The sequence below is a fragment of the Fundulus heteroclitus genome, unplaced genomic scaffold, assembly GCF_011125445.2.
Source record: "Fundulus heteroclitus isolate FHET01 unplaced genomic scaffold, MU-UCD_Fhet_4.1 scaffold_319, whole genome shotgun sequence".
Taxonomy (NCBI): Eukaryota; Metazoa; Chordata; class Actinopteri; order Cyprinodontiformes; family Fundulidae; genus Fundulus; species Fundulus heteroclitus.
Window position 1 is genome coordinate 72864 of NW_023396729.1, and position 17759 is coordinate 90622.

At 38.4% G+C, this 17759-nt stretch overlaps 1 protein-coding gene across 4 annotated transcripts in view; it reads left to right on the forward strand.

Moving 5' to 3' along the window:
* Positions 1–14597, forward strand: part of cabp1b (calcium binding protein 1b) — a 28048-nt gene extending 13451 nt beyond the window's left edge. The window contains exons 1-8 of one of the 4 annotated variants that reach the window (XM_036130264.1): positions 1569–2035; positions 5657–5824; positions 7988–8018; positions 9213–9356; positions 9509–9618; positions 10065–10139; positions 10287–10359; positions 13217–14597. In XM_036130264.1, coding sequence (XP_035986157.1) covers positions 1994–2035; positions 5657–5824; positions 7988–8018; positions 9213–9356; positions 9509–9618; positions 10065–10139; positions 10287–10359; positions 13217–13242 — 669 coding nt within the window. In that variant the 5' untranslated portion in view covers positions 1569–1993 and the 3' untranslated portion in view covers positions 13243–14597. Of the gene's footprint in view, positions 1–1568; positions 2036–5656; positions 5825–7987; positions 8019–9212; positions 9357–9508; positions 9619–10064; positions 10140–10286; positions 10360–13216 lie in introns of those variants that run through there. The other 3 variants (XM_036130262.1, XM_036130265.1, XM_036130263.1) reach the window with 3 other exon arrangements.
* Positions 14598–17759: the final 3162 nt, after the last annotated feature.

The following is a 17759-nucleotide window of genomic DNA, read 5'->3' on the forward strand; positions in this document are numbered from 1 at the left end:
AAAAATGTGCAAAAAGGAAATTTTTCACAATAGGTCACCTTTAAGCACCATTGCCACCACCGTTGCATTGCAGCAAAAAGATTGTGGTTTGGACAACGGCTGAGATCTTTCTGCATTAAGTTAGCTTGTTCTCCCTTTGAGCAGTGGGTTTCCTCAGGGTACTCTGGGTCCTCTCACAATCTAAAAACATGCATTTTAAGTTTATTAATTTCTCTAATTTTCCCTTAGGTCTGTTTGTATGTGCATGGTTGTTTGTCCTGAGTGTCTCTGTGTAGCTCTGTGCTGGAGCAATGTTCAGTGGGTACCCTCCCTTCTTTCACAATGACCGCCGGAGATAGGCATCAGCCTCTCTACACAGGAAAAATAGTACTTTTTCAAGAGTTAAATAATCTATATTCCTCTAAAAGGGCTGTTTTTGCTCAACTTCAGCATTAATTGTCAGTTATACTCATTAAAATTAAAAGAAATAAACATTTGAAATGTGTCAGTCTTCAATGAATATAATATACAAGTTTCCCTTTTTGAATGGAATTACTGAAAAAAAATCTACTTTTTCATGATATTCTAATTATATGGCCAACAGCTGTATGTTTAGACCACATTTGAACAGAGATTTACCCTGATGATTTAATTTAAACATCCCAAACAATAAATATAAATTCAACACAGAAAAATAAATTCTAAGTATACAGAAAAGTTAATTCTATCTTAACAAATAGTGTTATGATATTGCTGTCCAATATTAATGTATGGAAGAGGACTCTGTCCATCTTTTTATTTCAGTACGGAAAATGAGAATAACATTAAAAATAAAAACGAGTTTACATCTCTGTGCCGAGAGAGACCGCAAACAAACAAAAGAACAGAACTGAGAAAGACTCAGCAGGAAAAATGGAAACACGAGAGTGAAATAAAACTCTTTACATGTATTTGGATTTGTCTTATAACCTTTATGCTCAGTGACAAATGTATGTGTGTGTGTGTGTGTGTGTGTGTGTGTGTATGAGAGAGAGAGAGAGGGAGAGAGAGATACCGCTGGAAAGCATCTTTCCCTGTCTGTGGGTGTTTGTGTTTGCACGTGCTGCTCTGCTCCTCTCTCCGTCAGGGTAATTCGGCATCCGTGTGTAATTTCTGTACCATTCTGGCTTTGATCTGAATCCCAGCCCTTGAAGCTTATCATGACTTTGTGTTGCCTCCATGTAGTCGGGTATGGATGCTGGGGGGCAGAGTCAGGAAAAGGGGCGGAGAAGAGAGACAGAAAGAGAGAGAGTTTTATTTTTAGCTTCGTAGCCCCACATCCGAGTGTGTTTAATCAAGTGTACGTGTGTGTGTGTGTGTGTGTGTGTGTGTGTGTGTGTGTGTGTTTGGATTAGTGTCTTCAGCCTCTTGGTCAGAAGAAGGTAATATGCTTGTCCAAAAGAACTTCTTTGGCCACATTCAAATAAAGATGGTTTAAAAGTGTGGAGTTAGCAGGAGTTTGGGAGGCGGAGGGGGTGTGCGAGAAAAAGAGCAAGACTGACGGACACACAACGAGATATAGAGAGGGTAGAGGGGAGGGAGGGAAGGATGGAGGGAGGGAAGACACTGTAGGAAAGAGGATGGAATGAATAAGCAATCCTGCTTTTCCACTTCAGGCATTCGCATCTTGCACAGATCACATGCATGCTTCCTCTCCCAAGTAATCTTTGTTTCCCTGACCTGTCCTTTTTTATTTATTTTTTCTCAGCATCCCCTGTCCTTGTACCGTCCACCAGGTCCTGCCGTACCCTTCCCCTGTTATTTCCTCCGTCTTTTCCCAAATGTCACTTTATGTCAGTCAGTAATCCACCGAACCTTTCTTCCCTTTCTGATCCTTCTATTCCAATGCGCGCCTTGACGCCCATTCAAACATGCATGCCGACATGTGCACTCACGAACAGACACAGTGGGACAGTTAGAGAGAAAACATAAAGAAAAGGGAGTTTTTGTTGCCTCTTTTTGTTTTCTTTTTGCAATGGGAAACTCTGTAAAGTCACTAAAAAAATTCACCAAGAAGGTAAGCGTCGCTCTGAGGTTTTTCACCCTGTGGTCGTCTTCCCTTGACCCCCAGTGCATGTTTGTGTAACGGTGTGTCACCAACCGGACCAGTGGCTGTAATATTTGACTGAATCTCTCCTGACTGATCCCTCATGTTCCTTTCGACGGTTCAGTCCCAGGCTGTAGGTCTTGAGTCAAATCTAACGGGGGAATTGGAGCAGGATTGCAAAGATACAATTAATATCATAGCTTGCTCACGCTATAGCTTTTAGTTATAATATTTGACACGGGGTTGTAAAGGAGAATTTGTGCTGCGGAGTTGCTTTCAGAGGACATGAGAAGTGGTGCATGTGTTTTACATGTTAAACTAAGATCTCTACATGACATGATTAGGATCATGTCATGTATTCCCTCCTTGCAGGGGGTTTGACCAATCATCAGGCGTGTTGCGATCAGCTTTTCAATTATCAGTCTGTCAGATGAATTGCGCACAACCAGAACTGAATCACAGCGTTCCCGAAAAACAAATTCATCTCCCAATTTGCTGCTCCGGTCGTATCAACCCTATACTTGAATACACTCTCATCATAGCAGCAACTTCCTTCGTATCTGCAGCTGTGCATACTTGAGGAAGCGCAATATGACAAGCAACTGTTGATGCCATCTGTTCGAAACTGGATTGGAGAAGCACTGTAGAGTTTCTTCTCACAATCTTTTCTAATGTGTTTGTACTTTTTTTCTCTCTCTCTCTCTTTAGATTATATAACTAGCACGAGGCTTCGTAGTACTTTTCTGGCAGCATGTAGCCGCAGACAGCCCTGCTCCATGCATCGCTTGCTCAGATTACCCAGTGGGCATCCGCTCCTGTGGCGAGAACTGTAGAAATGCACAAATTGGTATTGGGAATGGCAGGGTGACAGATGGAGTGTGAAGGTTGTTTGCTGAATGACATACAAGTAAATCATATATGCATAGAAATATTTCAGCTGCCTATATGTTTGTGCAAAGAGCGTACTAGCTCACGTCAGGGAGAGTTTAAGCCGCAGTTAAATGGATGTTTGGTTATTCTCTGAGATGTTGAGTCAGTTGCTTTTTACAGTTACATGATGATCCTCTTCTGTACTTATTACAGCAGAACTCAACATTTCATGTTTGAACTTGATAAAAGACATAAAATGTTGTTTTTAAGCTCCAACTGGATGATGGTAGGAGTTTGTTTGATTTAATCTCCTGGACGCTTCCGCTCTGGCAGGCCGTGATTGTTTTTAATTAACCTGCAGTTCTCTCATTAATTGGGACTGCTGCGGGGACAACAACATTTGCCTGAAGGTTTATTGGCTAATTGGTAATTATAATTTCATGGCTAGCTGAACTATTTTAGGACAAGGATTGGTGTGCAACGTACCCAGAAGGAAACAAGACAAAAATATCAAATTGCAACTTGGCAAAATAAAACACATTAATGTGAGCCTGGAAACATATACAATTATTTGTGCATTTTTTAGGTTCGTGGTCCCAGTAATTATACAAGAAATGCAGCAACTGCAAGGTCTTGCAAAAGTATGCATACAACTATAAACTTCAGTTTATCTTATTAGGACTTCATATGAAAGAGCTTCACAAGGTAACCCATCATTGTAAAGGAAAAGACACATCATTTTCAAATTCTTATTTTCTTTCTTTCTTTTTTTATTATAAAAACACATAGAAAGGGACCTGTACACTGATATCTCCAAATAGGATTCACTGGAGCTAATTAGTAAAACAAAAAAAGTCCACCTGGGCAGACAGGTGTCCATGATTAAAGACAGGTTTGGTTAGGAAAGCAATTCGAAAAACAATGTGATCATCTCATAAAGCATTGTCTGATTCATCGTCCAAAGATGCAAGGAGTATGGCACATCTGCAAACGTAGCGAGACATGATCGCTGACCTAAATGGACCGGCCAGGCAAGAAGAGCATTAATCAGAGGAGCAGCCAAGCTGCCATGATAGCTCTAGAAAAGCTGCACAGATCCTAAGCTCAGCTGGGAGAATCTGTGGATAGGATAGCTATTAGTTGTGCTTTTCATAAATCTCATCCTAATGGAAGAGTCGCAAGAAAAAAGTCATTGTGGAAAGAGAGACATAAAATTGCTGTGGCCAATGTCACCAAAACTGAACTTTTTGACCTACTTGCAAAATTAGCAATGAAATGGAAAACTAACACGGCACATCCCCCAAGGCAAGGCGGGTTTATTTGTATAGCAAATTTCAGTAACAACACAATTTAAAGTGCTCTGCATGAACAGAACGTAAGAAACGAAAACATACAGAGGAAAGTACATTACAGTAGAAAAGTAGCAGCGGGTTAAGACAAGTTGGACTACAAACTTAATCTAATGAAGTTTCAGTGAGCAACAACAGTTTAACATTAACATTCAAAGGTAACTCTAAACTAATAGATAACTCAGGGTTTCAGAAATTTTTCTTCTGGGAGTTTATTCCAGATAAGTGGAGCATTAGAACTGAATGCTGCTTCTTCATGTTTGATTCTGGTTCTGGGAATGCAGAGTAGCCTTGAGTCTGAAGACCAGCGTGGTCTGGAAGGTGAATTCACTACATACGATTGAAACATCTGCGAAAAGCTTTGAAAATTTCAGTTTAGACGTTACATTTCCAACCTGACTTAGCTTGAGCTATTTCACAAAGAAGAATGTGCAAAAAACACAAGATATGATGACTTCTACTAAAAGATTTGAATTGACTCATATATGCTAAAATCAATTGCATGTCATACACTTCAGATTTTTATTAGCTAAAAAAGAATTGAACGGCAAGAATCATTTTTCTTCCATTTCACAAATGTGTCCTGCGTTTTGTTGGTATATCACATAGAATCTTAAGAAAATACTTTACATATGTGGTAATAATGTAAAAAAAAATGTGAAAAAGCTCAAAGAGTATGCATACCTTTGCAACATTCTGCATTTGTGGCTATCATTTCTTTGTAATACAAACAATTCCAGTTCAGGGCAGACAATGACATATCTATAACCACCCGGGTCCAACATTCAAATGAAGGAATCTAAGCTTTGTTTTTTTTTTCCATTTCTGTTTGAAGCATTCTTCCCATTGCATGGAAACATGGTCTTCACGCCCATGTTCACTGCAGCACCAATTTTAAAATCTGAAACAACTGGTGAATTTCTTTTGTTTGTTTTTTAAGAATGCACAACAATTTAAAATGTTTTAGGAGCATGAGATGACAGATTTTTTTAGCCTGAAAGGGTTGGACAATTTTGAACTAGTTCCACATGATGTGAAGAGTTACCACAGCTCTGCTTGGCAGGATGATGAAGTATATTTCAGATTCAAGTATGGCATCAGTTGCTTTGTCATATGTTACACCTTGTTTTGTCTGACTGGGCTTTTCATCCATCATAACTAACCTGAACTCACACCTTCCAATGACTGACATACATATGTCAGGCTACAGCCCCCCCCCCCTCCCACCTGCACTTCCTTTGAACCCCTCACCCCGCTCTACTTCCCCCCGACTCCTTGTTGACACCACACATCAACAAACTGAGTCACAGTCTCTACCCCTGTCTTTGCCTCTGCTCCCATTTCTGGCCCCTCACCCTGGATGCTGCTCCAGGACAAGAAGAAGAACTACAAAGCAGTGCAATCCAGTGAGGAAGGGGGATCTGGGGGGGGCTATCTTGAGCCACTAGTAGCCCTGGCCCAGAACGGAGCCAACATGCACAACGTGCTCGGGCCTGCATGCATCTTTCTGCGCAAGGGCTTCGCTGAGAGCCGGGTGGCTGTACGTAAGTCCAGAACATATAAATGCATGCATTGCAAAGGAGATTAGCACAAAATGCAGTTTATGCACAATAACCATCAGCAAAAGGTTTAGTCATCACTGTTTAAACCATATAAGCATTTGACAAAATGTTGTGTTGCTCAGAGGATGGTAGTTGAGGGGCATCCCAAAGTCTTCTCTGATGGAAGGAGTTTTCTTGCTTGCTGAAAAACGAGGCAGAATGGTGTGTTTGTGTCTATGTGGGGTACATTTGGACATAAACATGCCGGGCACTTGAGGTAAAATGCACATGTAAAGAAGAGGGGGTATGGTGATGGTAGAAATACACTATTACTCATCATTATTTCTTTTTGCCTGCCTGCACAAAAACAATTTGTCTACAGGTTTACAAATTGTCAGATAGCATTGGTTGGAAATGCAGGTATTCTGACCGAGTCAGTAAAATAATGCTGTATATTTTGCTTAGAACCTACAGGGGCTCTCAAAAGTACACACACTCCTGTTAAAATGCCAGGTTTTTGACATGTGAAAAACCTGAATTTGAAAAATAATTTAAAAAATGTATCAAATCTAACATTATGTATATAGCACCTTTAAACAACACCATGCTTTGGCCAAGGTTTTTTTACAGCATGAAAACAAATAAATACAGAACACATTAAAACATAGATAGTATCAAGTAAAAAGCTAGAAATACAAATATGTTAAAAGAAAAATATCAAAATACTAAAAGTTAAAAGCCTTTTTAAATAAATGGGTCTTGAATTTGGCTTTAAATAGAGGCGGGTCAGTGATGGAGCGTAGCTCATAGGGAAGACTGATCTACGATGTTGGAGCAGCCACTGAAAAAGAACAATCTCCCCCCCCCCCCATTGCTCACATCTAGAGCGAGGGACCTCCAGCAGATGGTGACCAGCAGAGCGTAAAGCTAACAGTTCACATAAATAGGATGTGGCCAGGTCATTTAGTGCTTTAAAAACAAACAACAGCATTTGAAACTGTATCCTGGACTGAACCAGGAGCCAGTGCAGAGATAAAAGGACAGCAGTGATATGTTCCTGTTTACATGAGTTGGGGAAGAGGCAAGGGGCAGAGTTTTGTATAAGCTGTAAACGGGAAAAAAATTCAACATAAAATTTGTCTCAAATTTGTGCACACACTACGCTTGTCCCATGGCACTGTGAAAGCAGTCACTAGAAGACAAATGGGACAACGGAGAGAACACAAGAACCTGGACGGTTCTCCAAAGCTGATGAAGCAGCAACTGTAGGGTTACTTTTTTTTTACAACAGCACAAGACTTTTGCGTGAATTAATTCATGAACAGGTTTAGGCACCAGATAGTTTTGACCTACAATCTTCTGGTGTTTGCTAGGATGCTAAAAACGAAGTTATCTAACCATAAATCCGCATCAATAGAATGACTGCGTGAGAGGATAATTAAAGTTTTGAACGACATAAGTTGAATCTGACAGAAAATCTGCAGGGTACCTTCAGTAGGGGTGTGACCAAGTCTAACAGTCTCATACATTTGGAGGACATCAGCAAAACTGAATGGGCAAATATTAATGAGCTAAGATCTGGGAAGCTGACAGACTCCTAACAAAGAAGACTAAATTGTAAAATTGACTCAAAACCTAAACGAAGTATTAATTTAAGCCTTTGAATTCTTATGAAACCCTTTTTTAATTATTATTACATGATACATTTTTCAGTTTAATTGTTTTCTTGCATTGAAAAGCACGGCATTTTAAAGGGAGCCTACACTTATGAGAGCCACTGTATGTACAAGTTATACCAATCTATTAATAGCTGTAAAACAAAACATTTCTTCCTCACATGGTGAAAATTAAGTGTAATAGAATAACGGATTCCTCTCTTGGACAACATACATTAAAAATCCCACATTTCTGATGTTTGTCTAATTCCCTTTGTCCCATATGCCAAATTTTACCCGACTGCCAAGACTCTCAGCGTGTTTTCATCTGTTTGTGATCTCACGGATGAGCTCCTCCTGTGACAACTGCTGGCACACACCCAAAAGTGTCTATTTTCGGTTTCTTTACAGCGTCATGTTGTGTGAGGACTGATGGCTGTTGGCATGAGATTGTACATATGTCAGCTGCATTTTGGGCCATAACCTTGCATTGTGATTCCTTTGCAGGACCGAGAGCTGAGACCAGAAGAGCTGGATGGTATGTCAGACGACAGCACGCATTGGCAGCCCTGTTAAAGAAAATAAAGCTTTTAAAAAATATTTTACTGTAGTGGGATGACCTTTCACTGGAAAGTTTTGAAAATCCAACATTTTTCACGAGTACATTTAATCCCACATCAAAAGAAGTTAAAAATGTATTGTCTTAATACTTCATGTGTTATACATGTAATTTTTAGGTTGACTGGATTGTCTGGGAACTTCATGTAAAAATGTTATGTGAAACAGGCCTATTTCTGCTGAGTACCAAAATAGGAAAGATGAGAGAACATGACACTCAACTACGAAGTACATGTTTAATAATAATACATTTTATTTGTGGCCGCCTTTCTTGACACGCAAGGTCACCTTACATAGTTTAACATAAAAACAGACACAATATTAAAACACACATCAAAAATAAGTAGAAAATAAGAAAGTGCAGTTGCAATCCCAGTGAGCAGATTACTTTAGACTTAGACTTAGACTTAGACAAACCTTATTGTCATTTTGTTTGTACAGATTGCGTACAGAACAAAATTTCGTTTGCATACAGCTTGAGAATTCCAATGAATTGCAGTGGATTTCAGAATAAAGTTACTTTGCAGGATAGTTTCAGTAAAAAGTGCAGCAGTGATTTCACAGTACAGCAATTGAAATGTAAACAATGCAGGACACATGTGGTACAGAGTCCAGTTTTAGCTTCAGCAGTTCAACAGTCTGATGGCAGCAGGGAAAAAGCTTTTACTTTAAACAGTAAGTTTGGATTTGAAATGTGGTAATGAATCTGTGTTACGGAGATGGGAGTAAATTCCGGAGCTGGAGAGCAGAGCATTCAGCCGCTCTGCTCTCCAGCTCCCCAGTAAAAAGACACTCCCCATGGTAATAAGATGTGCAGTTTAGATACTTTAACTTCCCAACATCACCTTACCTCCAGGATGATGTGACAAACAAGTCTGGGCAAGGATCCAAGTTTGTTTTTCCTCCACGTGACACAACCATGAGAACCATAACAAAAGCAAAATGTGCAACAATGCTAGTGCAAGAAAATATCAATCAAAGGCCTTTTGACAAATTTTGGCCAGTGTTGCCAGTAATTGTGGAGGACGCTTTATATGTAGCAGCATCATTCCAAATCAGTTTTCTTTATTAGAGCATTTTCAAATGAGTTGTAACACGTCTCTTCTGTTTGCAGAGTTGCGTGAAGCATTCAAGGAGTTTGACAAAGACAAAGATGGATTTATTGGCTGCAAAGACCTGGGGAACTGCATGAGGACTATGGGATACATGCCAACCGAGATGGAGCTGATAGAACTGAGCCAGCAGATCAACATGAACCGTAACTGTTTGTTTTGTTGTTGTTTTTAGTTCATTTTCTTCTGATGCTACTCAGTGAGCAGAAAGTCTGAGTTTTTAATTGTTTCACATCACAGATTTCCAAAGTATCTTCCATTTGATGCGATGTTGAAGTTAACTGTTGTTTCCTAACAGTGGGAGGACATGTTGACTTCGAGGACTTTGTTGAACTTATGGGGCCCAAACTTCTGGCAGAAACAGCAGACATGATTGGAGTCAAAGAGCTGAGAGATGCTTTTAAGGAGGTGAGAATCGACCCCACTGCTAAGTGATGCTGAAGGGATGCTAAGCTTCATTTGAATTTCAAATTTGTAATTTCTTAACTACAAGTCAGGAAAAAAAAATACTGGAACATCCTCTGATACCACACCCACAGTTATTGACAGTTGTTACCATGTTCTTAGATTGACTTTTATCAGACATGCTTTTTTGGATTGGGGTCAAATAGCTCAATTTTGTCTAATAAAACTGCAAAAAGCAGTAAATCCCACAGACTTGCAAGTTGGATGTTATTTCAAGATCCTGGTTTGGATGTCAGAGATAAAAACAGAATCAAGTGCATTTCTTCAGTGTTGCTTGTAATGTTTTTAGTCTGCAGTGATGAAAGAATAAAAAAATAAATAAAAATAAAATAGCAGTCAAGCGCTACACCAGATGCTTATTTTAATGAATGTATCCTCCTTATTTTCAGTTCGACACTAATGGAGATGGCCAGATCAGCACAGCAGAACTCAGAGAAGCAATGAAAAAACTATTAGGACAGCAGGTACAGAGGCGCTCGGAAGAGACTACCCTTCTCTCTGTAGCTCTCCATCAATCAGTGTCCGACTGATTTCTGTCCATCTCTTTTGCCGTGTAAACTTGGTCTGACTCTATGCCACAGAAGCTCACACTTTCCTCTCAACTTTCCCAGGTGGGACACAGAGATCTGGAGGAAATTCTACGCGACATTGATCTAAATGGAGATGGACATGTGGACTTTGAAGGTAAAATAGCTAATATGGTGCTCATATACCATATACGCACATGGGAAAACACCAAGTACCATGAAATCTAGCTATGATCTGGTTCCACTTTTTCTCCCAACAGTTGCACGTTTATCTTTACACACACATGCACATGTATTTAAATACAAGGGTGTGTCTGTCCGGTGATATCTCGTACCATGCTGATGTCGGATTTAAGGGATGATATCAGCGTCTGTCAGTTTATCTCTGAGGCAACACATTACTTCACCTCAAAGATTAGCTGCAGAGAAAAAGATGGAGACATGCTGTGAAGGTAGAAAATAAGCAAGAAATGCTACTTCTTCTCAGCTAATCTGCTCTACATCTGGAAAAATAATGTCCTGCACTCTATCTTCTGTTTGTTACTGACGAGTTGAAGGAATCGACAGCAAGCGCAGACATGCTGGACTGGGCTGATATGGACCTCATTGGGGGTTTTCTAATAAGAGTGAGGAGGGGAAAAAGCCTTAAGAGGTTACAAAGTAGAACCTGAAGGCAGACCACATTCATGTTATAATTACTGCATAAAGCAATACTAATCATGGATTTAGTAAACTTGAATTAACTCAGTTTTAACAATCTCTGTGAATCGGCTGCAACAACATGTGAGCTCAAATATGAAATAGCAGTTTTTGACCCATTTAATGTGAGAAGACTGTGGATATTGGAGCTTTTGTCCTCTTAGTAAGCAATTGAAAATATACCTCATGCTTTAGCAGAATCAACAGCAATTCAAACAGTTTGAGAGGAGCTTGTTTTCTCCATGAGCTCCTTTGGATAATGGCACATCACACCATCCTTGAAAACACAAACTGTTTTATATTTCCACCCAGCTGGAACATTTAAAGTGGCATTCAATTTTCATAAAGTCATACTGAATACTAAACATTCAGTTGGACTAAAAATCATTCAACCCCCATTGCAAACTATAGTTATTGTCAAAATTAGAACACATACTAACACAAAAGATAATTTTTAAATAAATTCACATTACCATATATTCCACATATTCCAAGTGGTTTCTTCAAATTAAATGCAAAAGGCTATTTTCAGTGAACCCGGCCAGCCAGATCAATTATGTGTAGCACTCTACCTTCTGCACATCAATCTGGGTTCGCTTCTACTGAATCCTTTTGGGGAAAGAAGGGACATTCAGCAGTGAACTTGCCTACCAAGGGTTGGTTTTAGCCAATTACGATATCAAATGAATATGTTGTAAGCAGCAGGCGCCTTGAGAAAAGACAAGATAAGCTAGTTAAGGCACTTCTTGCTGTTCTTCTTTCAAAGAAAAAATTGTGGATTCTGAGCAAACAGATATGATAGCATCAGCTACGTTTGCGTCCTCGTGCACTGCCATGTTTATTTTGGTTTGGCTGTGGACTCAGCAGCGCTTGCTTTCCTTACAGCTGTATGGCCCACCTTAAACCATAATACTGCAATGTGATTGGCCCGAACCATTTTTAGTTCGGTCCCAAAAGGTTGAGGCAGGAAAGGGACAAGATGGATTCTCGTATTTGTTTGTGAACACACAAATACTGTGAGAATTCAGCTTGCAGGTTGACTTTCAATGGCAACTGCATTCTCAAAATTATCCAACCCCTACATGAGAAACCTCTTTAGCACTTAGCGGAATGACCTTGGCTGCAAACACTGCCGGACACCATCTTCTGGTGCAGTTCCATCTTGTCCCCCGCACCGCAGGTTTCCAGTAGCAGAGGAAACGAAGCAGCCCCTGGGAATCCCTAAACCAAGGTGTATTTTCAGTGTATGCTTCAATCTTTTTCCTTAAGACATTAAGCTAATCAATAGGCCAGAAAGGTCCCTGTTTTGATTCGATGCTCAAGAGCAGTGGTTCCCAACTCTGGTCCTCAAGTTCCCCAGCCCTGCATGTTTTAGACGTGACTCTGTTCCAGCTCACCTGATTTAAATGATTGCATGAAATCTCTTCATTTAACTCAAGAGTTTGACAGCAAGGAGATGCCTAAAACATGCGGGACAGAGGTACTCAAGAACCAGGGTTGGGAGGCACTTCTCTGGAGAACAAAATACCAAAACCTCTTTGATGTATTTACATAGTGTAAGCAAACTGAAAAAGACTTTTCTTGTGTTTCGCGTTCAGACAAGGAGCCCTTCAGCTTTAGGTATCTGAAATTTGAAGTCAGTCGAGGGTTCTTGCCTACCTGCCTCTTCTGGAAGGTGGTGGTTGCTTTATTTTTTTCTCCCAGCAGATGTCGCATCCACTGTTAGTCTAAATTTCAATCTTTCATACCAGGGTCTTTTCTACTTTTCTGTAATCATTTTAAGTTAGTGAAAGACATTGACCTCATCTATGAACTGTTTAGATGATTCTCTTAATAATAATAATAATAATAATAATAATAATAATAATAATAATAATAATAATAATAATAATAATAATAATAAACATACTTTTTCAACTTGTATGTGTAACTTTAATATTTCATAAATAGAGTTATTGTAGTTGGGATTGAATAATTTTAGGTGCAACTGTTTCTAATGCACTTTTCAGATTCAGGTTGTTTTCTATTTCCACTCCCAAGACATTATATCAAAACCTTTTACATATTTCATTAAATGTTTAATATTTTCTATTGTGGCCAAATAAAGAATACATTAATATTGTTTAGGATTGCTTTTAGTAGTTATAAGAAAGGTGTCTTATGCTTTTGTAGGCAACAAAATAACCAAATTAAGTTTAGAAGGGAAGGTCAAGGTTTTCAGTTAACGAATAGTGCAGTTATAAAATGCTGTAATCATTTGACCTCATTTGTTTAGAATAAGCTAAACAAACACTCTTTTTCTCCATAACACCCAGAATTTGTTCGAATGATGTCTCGATGAGTTCCTGCCATAGAGCCGCAACGTTTTATTGGGCCTGGAGGAGCACGGAGCAAGTCTGGCGAAGACAACCGACAGGTCTCCAACTTTTCTGAACTGTGAAGACGGCAAAAACATATCAACCTTGCCCCGAAACTGCCTCGCTGAAGCACATCGGCTGACGAGTGCAGCCGGGAGCATCACTGTTAATAACACACTGCTGCTGTTGTTCCTTCGAGCATAAACAAAACCAATGGCTGCACTCGTGACTTTTGCAGAGCACATTTTTAAAACATGTTTTCCTTTTACGGATTACAACATTTCTATATGTTTACTGACCCACTGGGTAAAGGCAGATGTGATGTTTGAAGTATTTTCCTCAAACACCTGATCACCCTCTTATCACTGATGGTAGCAATTAAGATTAATTATGTTTAATACAGCTGTCCGAAGCAAACAACACAAAGTTCAGTGCAATCTATTTTAATGCGGAGGTTATATTAAGCACAAATACAAACAAGCAATATAGAAACAATTCATGTCAACTAGTCATGTCAGTGTGCGTTTTGTGAATATTGCTCTTTTTACCATTATGTACTGTTGATGTTTAATGTCGATGCAGACCACAGACAAATTGGCTTTAGACAAACCAATACTTGTTGGGTAAATGTGTAAATGTAGCACAGATTTTTCTGTGACATAAACGTGCTATTTTCAGTGTGCATAAGACACTCGTTTAGCTGCAAGCACCTGTAAGAAAAAAACATCATTAGTAGCATACAATGACTTTTTTCATGTTTTATTAATTCTCATTATTACTTGCATGAATAACAACACTGGAGTATGTGATCAGAGCATTAATCTGTGATTGAGGGATTCAATTAACAGATTAGTTTATAACAGATGGTTTTAGATGTTTTGAATGTGTATTCTTTTTTATTTATTTTTATTTATTTTTTTATTTAAGTTTTCTTATTTTGAAAATTAAACATTTTCCTTTTAGTGCAGCTGTGGTCAGCAATAAATAACTCAAAGTGAACTAAACCATAAATGTCCTCCATTCACTTCCCTAAACATATTCCAGTCTCTAAAACTTGTGGCATTACTTTATTATCAGTAAGTGTAAGGAAGCAGGGTGAGCTTCTTTATGCATAAAAGCCAAAGAACGTTTAGTGGTCTGATTTAGCTTAATAAGTGACACTGGGACAGCATTGACTGTTCAAGACTGGACACTAGAGAATATGCATGCTTTAAGCTATACTTTGAAAAGGGAAATCCAATTTTGTGGTTTTATGTGTCTTAACTGTATGAAACTATGCATGACAGAAAACTACTGCAATTTGTAGCAGAATATTTAAAAATAAAGATATTTATTTCAATTGAAAAATGTGTGTTTCATGTGGAACCTAATTTTCTTCCTTTCTTTGAGATTGAATTTCTGTTTGACTGGCAAAATTCGCCATTTGGGCAAAAACTAAAAGAGTGAAAGAAAAAAACTTAAGTCCAGCTCAAGAAACATTAGAAAAATGTATAATATAGTTAGACCATATATATTTAAAGGCAATATTTGCTTTCCAATCCTTGCTTTTCTCATTTAAATCATTCATTCGTGGTCTATATAAAGTGGAACTGCAATTCTTTGGTCTAAATTCCTTTTTATTGTCCCCCCATAGCTCTTCTTTTGCTCCTGTTCTCAGGTATGTCCCTGAGCAACTTGTTTCATAGCTGTCTCTTTAATTGCAAAGGAGGCACTTCACACTCCACCCACCCCAGGTCACAGAGCATTCAACTCCACCCCATTCAGCCGTTCTTTAGTATGTTGGGGGATGGTGTAATGAACTGTGTGGGTTGATACACCCAACAACTGAAAATTTTCACTTACCCACTTGTAGCTTTAACATCCTTGAGCTTGGACTACAAAATCATGGTGAAAAAAAATAAATACGGATTTGCAAAATTGGTTCGACGGAGGTTGATGACCTAGTTTAGCACCTATGCTGCAAAAGCTGTGACGTAATTGTTCAAACAATGTAATAGAGAGTAGAGAAAACTGAATGACTTGACAAATATGACCCAAACAGAATATAAAGATATGTACACAGTTTAGGCATTTACTGAACCCTAATTCAATAGGTAATAAAATCATTGTCATGTACAGGCTTGATCACTCAGTGGCTTTACGCTCCTATTTATTCACAGAGTATACGTCATAATCATTACACCTACAAACTCACTAAAAACGTCCTGGATGCTGCACTTTTCTTGACAATAAGATTTTTTTCTTGTTTTGTCCCTGTATGTGTTTCTGCAGGACAGGCTTAAAATGCTCTTTCAGGATTTTGTCAACTCAGTTTAAAAAACTGCTATAGTATTCAGAAAACATGTCAGTGAAAACAAGCATAGCTTAATAATTTGTTTCTAAACCTTTATATTGCGTGTTGTCTGTGGAAGTTTGAAAAAAAAAATGTGGACAAAGTTATTTTCATGGTTACATTAACTGAACGTCTTCCTTTGAATTTCACAATGCAGTATGTAATGACTAATGTTTCAGCTCGTTCTTCTATACCAATCTGAGCACTGTGCAGAGCAGGTCACACAACACAGCCAAAACAGAAAGCTGCAGCAGTCCACACAGTCTCCCTTATGTTGTGAATGTGCTTGTAAAGAATGAAAAACACCTACATTGTTGGGTGTTTTTTAGATTAACAACATAATGTGCACAACCCAAAATACAGTTTAGCAAACCTTGCTTAGAAAAATAGGCACTTATTGTTGAAAATTGTCCACGCAACACATGGGCGAAACCACAACATGTTAATTACAAGGTCAGCTTTCTATCACCTGAAGAACATTTCTAGGATTAAAGGACTGATTTCTCAGCAGGATCTGGAAAAACTAATCCATGCGTTTATTTTTAGTAGAATTGATTACTGCAACGGTGTTTTCACAGGTCTGCCTAAAAAGTGGATCAGATCGCTGCAGGTGATCCAGAACGCTGCTGCCCGCGTCCTGACTAAGACTAAGAAAGTAGAGCACATCACCCCAGTTCTAAAGTCCTTACACTGGCTCCCTGTATCTCAGAGAATAGACTTTAAAATACTTCTGTTAGTCTATAAATCCTTAAATGGCTTAGCACCTAAATACATCACAGACTTGTTATCAGTGTATCAACCCTCCAGACCACTAAGGTCTTCTGGCTCCAGTCTACTCCACATACCTAGAACCAGAACTAAACATGGAGAAGCAGCATTTAGTTCCTATGCTCCGTTTATCTGGAACAAACTTCCAGAAAACTGTAAAAGTGCGGAAAGCCTGAGTTCTTTTAAATCAAGATTAAAAACACATCTGTTTAAAATTGCCTTTGACTGTTCTAGTTAAACAGTTTTACTGTTTTTAATGTTCTTTTTTGTTACTACATTCTATCCCTACTTGCTTTTATTCTATTTTCTATCTACATTTTATTATTTTGGTATATCTTAATCATGTAAAGCACTTTGTATTGTCTTGTACTGAATTGTGCTATATAAATAAATTTGCCTTGCCTTGCCTTGCCTTAACTCAAGGGATGCTTATTTGGATAGTGACACCTGTAACGATTGTGGATCCTGACAAAACAGATGTGTTTTCATCGGCAGCTCTTGTTTTCATCACAGCTGTATGTCCTGCCTTAAACCATAATACTGCTACATGATTGGCTGACCCATTTTGGGTCGAACGATCGAGGCAGGAGCTTGACAAGATGGACTCTTGTGCGTTTGTGACGCACACATACTGCGATAACTCAGCTTGCAGGCAGGGTTAACCAGCTACCGCTAGCTGGCTAAATTTAGATGGTCCAGCGTTTCTGTGAGAGGAAAAATATATTTGAAGATAGAAAAAGATATTTGAAGATAGATTTTAAAGTTATGATGTCAAGACAAATCAACCTGTATCAAATAAAATTTAAGTTAAAAATACTGTTGTTTCAAAACATCATAAAACCTATGGGGACAAACCTAAAACGTTGAACAAAAGGATAATATTACTTACACAAATATGGCGTCATATTTTCAGTTATTGTTTGTGAATTAAAGTGCAGGCAAGATTTTAACTAATCATGACAGGGACCAAGAAGGAAATGACTAATAAACAATACTAAAGAGGTGAAAAACTGAACAAACTGTACAATCCACATCAATCTAAAAATAGCAAAAACCTGGGGATAATAACATGTGACAGAAATTATATTTCAAGATTATATCGAAAAAAATCTAAATTGCTGTACAGGCATGGTTTGGCCATCTTTAAAAAGAAAGTGTCCTGTGATAAAACAGAAACGATTTGACAGGCTTAAAAAAAAGGGAAAAATAAAGCCATAAACAGTGTGGCAATAATGTTTTTCTGTTTATAGAATAAATCATTCAGCTTTATTCTCAACACTGCTACTTTGATCTTGACATTTTAGCATTTAAAAAAAAAACATCCAAATTCCTTCAAAATTATTCTAGAAAGCAAAACATTTAATCACTGCTGTCACGTTTCTTTTGATCAATTAAATTTAA